The sequence below is a fragment of the Papaver somniferum genome, chromosome 10 (genome assembly GCF_003573695.1).
Source record: "Papaver somniferum cultivar HN1 chromosome 10, ASM357369v1, whole genome shotgun sequence".
NCBI classification, from domain to species: domain Eukaryota; kingdom Viridiplantae; phylum Streptophyta; class Magnoliopsida; order Ranunculales; family Papaveraceae; genus Papaver; species Papaver somniferum.
The window spans coordinates 161,453,888-161,461,593 of NC_039367.1; the positions used below are offsets into that span (position 1 = coordinate 161,453,888).

Genomic DNA, 7,706 nt, shown 5'->3' on the forward strand with positions numbered 1-7,706 from the left:
AAACAGGAAAGACCCATGTTCTATCATAATTAGCAAGCACAGTTATATTTCCCCCTAGGCATTTTCACAAACACCATCAAATATTCAACCAGAAAATCTAAATAAAAATCCATCTTCTAAATCAAATAAAACCCATATGAAAAATGAAAGAACCCATGTTCGACCATAAAATATTAATAAAAACCCATGTTTCGAATCACATAAAACCCATATGAAAATGAGTATGGATGAAGAATTATACCTGAAGATGATGAATGATTCTAAAAGAAGCTTTTAAATGATTTGAAAGAGATGGAAAGATGAGACGAGAGTGATGATTGAGATAGAAATTACTCGATTTGTTGAGAGAGGTGAAGAAGATATCAGTTGAGAATAGATCTAGGGTTTGGCTCCTCATCGCCCATCTCTGCTTCCGACGGAATGAACGAAGAAAATGAGAAAGGAAATGATTTTTTTTGATATAAAACGTGAGGGCTTTTGTCGATTTCAGTGAGTCAGGGGTTTGAGCCACCTACTCAGCAGCATTTCAATGCCTGACTCCCTAGGGCCCGAGTCAGGGGTTAGGTTCGACTCAGATGTTGAGTCAGGAGTTGCTAAATTTACAAAACAAACAATCTGACTGCTGACTCGGCGCGAGTCAGGTGTTGACTCAGACCCAGACGCCGAGTCAGTTGCAAACAAACAAGCTCTTAAAGTGGGCAGCATAACCCCGTGCGCATTACTAAGAGAACAACTACCACTCAATCCTGAGCATGATGGGCCATATGTTGAATTAGGTAAAATACAAAGTAAGAAAATGACAACAGTACCTTGCCGGAATAAGTGCAATTATATATTTCAACCCGCGAATATTTTTGTACTATGAGTACAAAAATATTTTGCTATCATTAAATGTTTTTATTCTAGGGATATATCTTATAGTCCTCCAGTGTAAGGGACTCCGGTAGACGGTAACCAAATTGAACCATTGATAAACTGGTTGACCGTGAATCCTTCCGCTTCTTGAGATGTCATGTTGTGGAATCCGGTCCAGTTCACCCGCTTGTTGCCCGCCCTGCCTGGCCCGTCGTTCAGGTACTCCCCATAATAAAGAGTATCGAAGGCACGAGTATCATTTTGTTCCCATGGTGACCATCCACTAGGGTCTGTGTGATCCCCCATGTGGCATAACATAAATACAACCCGCGAATATAGGTCCCATGGACGACCCAGGTACGTCTTCACAGTATTCTTGACCGGGTCAAGATCCGGTGCTGCCAGAATCCAAGACTGGTGTATAGAGAAGCCTGTTTTGAAGACATAAGATTATTAGACAATTCCTTTAGATAACCAGTTTACCAACACATTTTCGAACAGAGAAAATTTACAAACAAAAGCTAAAACATGTCATAGATGGATCACTAATTACATCACAGAACATATTGACTTAAGCGAAATGACTTGCAATAAATGATTATACAATATCTTCGAAACCAACATTTTGACTCGCTTTGATACTGATCGAAAACCTATGGTGTACAAGGCACTGCTTCATTCCCACACACGACAGATGTTTTTGTGAGAGGAACACATAAACACAACAAAGCTCAACAGTTCCAAGAACTTAGGTTTCTACTCTTCACTCATCTGAAGTAAAATCAGAGTTTATTGGTTACTTCAAGATACTATACTCACATTGATGATAAACTGGTGTAATAATCAAACAAAGTTAAAATAGTTTCAATCATAAGATATATTCGTTCTGTTTTCTAAACATCATACAAGACTGAGATATTCCATCCATTAAGAATAGGAAATGAATACTATTACACTAACAATTGACTTTAACTTCCAGAAAATCTCAGTATCTGATAACAAGTACCAATCCATTCAGCAACAATCACTATTACAGCACGAATAGCAAACGAAACAAAAAACATAAACTGCAGAACTTACTCCAATGCTTGTGATTCAAATGGGGATTTTCTATGAGAGAATGACATGGTTTTGATACAGATTAGAATGCAAACAAGGACTTCAAAGTAGAGGCAACTGAATCTGTAATTAACTAATTGTAGATCTACATAGCTAGGTACTACTACTACTGATGATGATCAGAATATTCCCTCAACTACTGTTAAATTAGAACAGTTTAGTACCATAATACAAGACACCTATACATGATATGCCAGGTCTGAACAATCTAAATTTCCATCCTCAAACATAACAAATGTTTCCGTGAGACAAAGGTATACATAACCAAGCTCAACAGAAAACGGGTGGGTACCCAAATTCGGATATTTCCCAAGGCCAAATCCCAAGATATCAGTGGACAGATTTGGAACTAATATTTTGTCACTATAGTTAAAACTTGTCATAGAATCAAAATTTAGGTCCACTTGGTATTTCACACTTCCCCTTTAGTCAGCGTCCATTTCCAGTGCATTAAAGCGTGCACACATCTTAACAGCAATCCCACTAACTCAGTCAAAGCTATACCTAAAATGCTAATAAATCGCTACCAGCATAAGTATACCCACCTCTTCTTAATATCAATTTCGGTAGGATACCATACTGCCTTGTGAATGGATTGCAAATGTAATAATAAATACATTTCTTAATGTCACATTGGCAACTTCTACAAAGGAAATTGCAGAATCTTTCGCAAAAAAATCCAACAAATGCGATGGTTGTAAGTGGTACAGAACCACCTTTCTCATTTCCATCAAGATAGATGTACATCATGTACTCGTAACCTGGTACCTGCCAACCCTGACCTATAGAGGGTCTGGTACAGAAAATTTCGGCAAGCAAAGATCTCGCAGGTAAACTCAATAGAATCTGTGACAATACATTTCTAGATGCTACTAGTGATGATGATGATGATCCTCCTTCAACTACTGTCTGAATTAGAACGGTTTAGTACCATAATCCTAGATAACTACACCTGATATTCCAGGTCTGAACATTCCAAGGTTTCATTCCCTAACACGACAAATGTTTTTGTGGACAAGGGTATACACAACAAACCTCAACAGAGCTTAGTTCACTCATCCGAACTAAACTCTGAATTAGTTCCTCCAAGATACTATAGTAACATCGGTAAACTAGTGTAATGAACAATTGCTAACACACTCCAAAACAACAATGAAATCAGCTCGTGTCTGTAAGCCCAGTCACATTGGCGAGTACTGCAAAGGAAAAATCCAATATACGACTGCACAATCTTTATCGAAAAATCCACATTAACAAATACTACAGATACTTGTATACCGTTACCTGCTGACCTCGACCTAATAAAATTTTGATCCAGAAAATTCCTAGGGCGAAAAAGCAAGGGTTTTGAAGACAATTCTTGTGATTGGAATGGGGCTATCCTATGAGAAAATGTCATTGTTTTGATACAAACAAAGATTTCAAAGGTGAACGCAAAAGAATCCATGATTATAGATCTGCGTTGCTAGATACTACTACTGATGATGATCTTAGTATTCCTTCAACTACTGTCTCAATTAAAACGGCTTAGAACCATAAATTTAGACAGCTATACTTGATATGCCAGGTCTGAACATTCTAAGGTTTCATTCCCACACACGACAGATGTTTTTGTCAGACAACGGTATACACAACAAACCTCAACAGTTCCAAAATCTTAGGTTTCTACTTTCCACTCATCCGAAGTAAAATCAGAGTTTACTGGTTACTTCAAGATACTATACTAACATCGATGATAAACTAGTGTATCTAACGAAGTTAAAATAGTTTCAATCATAAGTCATATTTTTTCTGTTTTCTAAACATGATATAAGACTGAGATATTCCATCCATTAAGAAGAAGAAATGATATGCATAACACTAACAATTGACTTCAAAAATCACCATTACAGCAAGAATAGCAAACGGAAAAAAAACTTAAACTGCTTAACTTACTCCAATTCTATGTGGTATAAAGCATAAAAAAATTGATCCAGAGAATACCAGGGACCGAAAGCAAGAATGCTGAAGACAATGCTTGTGATTCAAATGGGAATCTTCTACTAGAGAATGACATGGTTTTGATACATATTAGAATATAAACAAGGACTTCAAAGTAGAGCCAATTGAATCTGTAATTAACTAATTGTAGATATACATAGTTAGGTACTACTACTGATGATGATCATAATATTCCCTCAAGTACTGTTAAATTAGAACAGTTTAGTACCATAATATAAACAACTATACATGATATGCCAGGTCTGAACAACTACGGACATGGTATACGACAACTTAAAAAACTAAAATACGTGGATACGGCACACACAATATAAATATCAGCTTAACATAGATATATAAGTAGTGAATTTGCAAGACATGTGCATATAATATGTATGATTAACCTCACTGGAGAGAAAAAGTCTGGATAAGAGGAAGAAAGTCTAGAGCAAGATCAGTGGACAGATTTGGAACTAATATTTTGTCAGTATAGTTGAAACTTCTCATAGAATAAAAGTTTAGATCATTAGTAAAGTTTCAATCCTGAAAAAATACCTGTGGTTGATTTTTTGCTATCCCGGTTATGAGCTGTGATAACGTTAAACTGCCCTTCCAATGGTCTTCGAGCATATATTCTACATTTTTGAAAAACCGCTGTACCGTCCCCACAAATGAAATCTATAGTGCCATATATATCACACTCTCTGAAGAACTGCGTCCCTTTGTGCGCATACAAGCTGTCCTGATATCCTGTAATGCTGCATCTGTAAACAACTACTCTATTGGCACTAACAAGCAACGCAACTGCCTGGTACTTAGCAGGACCCGCCCAGTTATCGAATGTCAGGTCGCGTGCGACAAAGCCATAACCTTTTACAGCTGCACAGTAAAAAATTATTGTTAGAGCAACAAAAAGAATAGAGAGAATACATCAAACTAAAAGAACTAAAGATTTCTTCATGCACATGAATTAGAGGTCACATACAACAAAAAAACAGCTAAATCGACAATAATTTAAGACCAAAATAGTTAAGCAACATCAAGATTACACACATAGTCCTCTTACTAAATTTTAAACCTAACTTGGCTGGAATTGGCCTAACACATGATCCAATTTAAATCTTAACCCCAAGATAATATATATACCAAAGCTTACAAATTTCAAACCTAACACATGATCCAATGGAAATCCTAGCCCTAAGATATGATATATACTAAAAGAAAGATTCAACCACATCAAAACACAAGAAAATTCTTAATAGAATCAGATAACCAACAATTCCAGAAGAAACAAAAACCAAGACTATAAGAAAAAAACACAGGACAATTCCTATAGAGATGATAGAAAACTAGTAACACAGAAGAATTGAATTAATCAAACACTACATAAGAACCCAATCCCTTAATTTTCCAATAAAAAGGGAATTGTAATAAAATCCCCAAATCTGGACATGAACCCTAATTCAAGTTTTTTAACAGATTCATAATCAAACTGAAATTAGGAATTAAGATTACATAATATACTGATCATTAAACCCAAATTCCTACTGGTAAGAAAACAATAGATTTGATCAACAGATAAAGTATCATTACATCATAGTTCAGGAACAAAAACCTAAATTGAGACAAGAAGATTGAATCTCCCCCTACCTTGTGAATCTGTGATGTATTTTTCCTCACTCTAAAGATTAACAGCATCAATCCAGGTCTAAATCTTGTTCAGCGAATCAAACTGTTCTTAAATTATCTCGTAGATTCATCCAACAGTTTGATTCATCCAACAAAATTTTCAAATTATCTCGTATACAACTACTAGAGTGAAGAAAACGCCACCAGAAATAATTTAAGGATGAAATTATGATATTGGGCTTTTACATTGGGCATTTGTGAATCAAATTGGGCTTTCAAATTATCAGTGTGGCTCTACTCTACGGAGTGAAAAGAAAAAGTTCAAAGTTCACAGCCTTGTTCAACTACTGAAACGATTCTGTTGTTCTGATTCAAAAAGAAAACTACTGCAACGAGACATGTTCCGATTCATAGGTCTATAAATAGAAAAAATTCACAGAATGCTTCAGCTACTGTAACGATTCGTCTTAATCATATTCATCGATCTGTAGATAAAAAGAAAAGTTTGAATTCACCATCTAGAAAAATAATCATCCATTTCACAATTTGTGATTTACTTACTGAAAGATGCAGTTTGAAAAGTGGTCAAATTTCCAGCGCCACCAACACTCTTGCCCCCTGTTATGACAGTTTTGTTTATGCCATCTCCGATGAGCCATATGTTTGTTTTCTTAGTGCCCACCTGCAGATCTTCCTCTTCATACCTTCCTGATTTTACGTAAATCACAATACTTCTATCACTAAGATCTGGTGCTGCTTGGATCGCTTCGGTAATTGTCTTAAAAGTACCATCTCCATGTTGTGAAACTGTAATATCTGGTTTAATGTTTTTCAAAGGAGTATCCAGAGATGTATCTGTGTGTTTTAATATTCTTTCTTCATCATGGGTAGAAATTGTTCTTGTAGTGATTATCAGAGAAAAGAAGATTAGGATAGATAAAGCTGTTTTTGGTAATTTTGTCATTTGGAGTGAAAATATGATCATAGAGACATGGAGATCAGTGAAGAAGATTATGATGACATAGGTTTCACAGGTTGAATTTAGACAAGATATTTACATAAACAGATCTTTAAAGTCCATCTAGTACTAGTAGCAAGTATTTTGTAAAATTAGTTTGAGAGGTTTCAGAGGTGGAATACAGGATGAGAGTTTCAGAAACACTTGAAGATATGAAGTTAAATGCAGATCTTTAAATTCCACACCTAGTAGTTGATCCCACAGTAATGGTTCATAACAAACAACTTTTATGCTATTTTATGTTGCTTTCCTTCTTAATACATCTTCACCAAGCAAGAAAAGAAAACAGTGTTGGACTTCAGGCATGCCCCGGACTCAGCTTAGCTGGATTTCTTCTTTTCTTGGTTTAAGTATCATTACCCACAAGTCGCAAGACACATTTGGCCTCTTCCTTCTTGGTTTAACTAATTATATATCTAAAATGTGCCCATCAGAAGCTCAAATTATTCTTCCTCTTCATCATGGATTTTTTTTTGCGCTAAATGAGTCTCAGAATACAAAGAAATACTTATGGTCTCTAATTCCCATTGGCAAGTCACAGAATGGTCCTTTTTTTGTTAATGCAGGTAGTTCTTTTTCTTTTACAAAATCACACGACGTAAACCTAATAGTTTCACCGGGAGAGAAATACTTGTGGATGAGAATTTGGAGACATTATGCTTTATTTTATTATTTACTTGTCCATATACTTGAAACGTTTCAGGCTTGGAGTGTTATAAACCGATATATTCGTTTCCAACTTGGTGGCATGGACAGAAGGTTGGTGCACTCTTACAGATATTCAATTTCTGAGTAGTGTGTTAATTACAAATTATGGTGCATTTGGTGAGTAGTGAAATGGTTTATTGAAATGGTAGAAATGACATATAGTGTGGCATAAGAACAAACCCTAAAAGAGATTGTCCTTGAGGATCAGAACCGTTCCTCCTTTTTATTTTTTTTGGTCAGTTTTTCATGGATGACGACTGTCTTGTAACTCATCTATCCTACCAAATTTGCCTGATTATATCTTACTTGAAAAAGGATGTCAGTTATTACAAATTAAAGAGAACATACCCCTTTAAACAACCTGTTTAGTGTCAATATCACCTGATTGATATTATAT

General features: G+C 35.6%; 1 protein-coding gene across 2 annotated transcripts; it reads right to left on the reverse strand.

Annotated features, from left to right (window-relative positions):
• Nucleotides 1–763: 763 nt before the first annotated feature.
• Nucleotides 764–6,707, reverse strand: LOC113319086 (probable pectinesterase/pectinesterase inhibitor 61). Of its 2 annotated transcripts, XM_026567376.1 has the most exons (3): nt 6,145–6,707; nt 4,510–4,833; nt 764–1,286 (listed from the first exon to the last, which is right to left on the reverse strand). In XM_026567376.1, exons 1-3 carry the CDS (start codon nt 6,566–6,568, stop codon nt 916–918), a joined length of 1,119 nt encoding a protein of 372 aa, XP_026423161.1. In that variant the 5' UTR covers nt 6,569–6,707; the 3' UTR covers nt 764–915. The 2 variants fall into 2 exon arrangements, 1 of the variants encoding a protein (XP_026423161.1); XR_003345070.1 differs by lacking the exons at nt 764–1,286; nt 6,145–6,707 and adding an exon at nt 5,605–5,750 and having other exon boundaries at nt 4,696–4,833.
• Nucleotides 6,708–7,706: the final 999 nt, after the last annotated feature.

Excerpts from the sequence above, each read along its gene's own strand:
- LOC113319086 (XM_026567376.1), bottom strand. The coding sequence starts at position 6,568 with ATGATCATATTTTCACTCCAAATGACAAAATTACCAAAAACAGCTTTA. Across the intron at positions 4,834-6,144 it reads TTTTCAAACTGCATCTTTCA|CTGTAAAAGGTTATGGCTTT; the intron begins GTAAGTAAATCA and ends TTTACTGTGCAG. Across the intron at positions 1,287-4,509 it reads TAGCAAAAAATCAACCACAG|GCTTCTCTATACACCAGTCT; the intron begins GTATTTTTTCAG and ends TCTTCAAAACAG.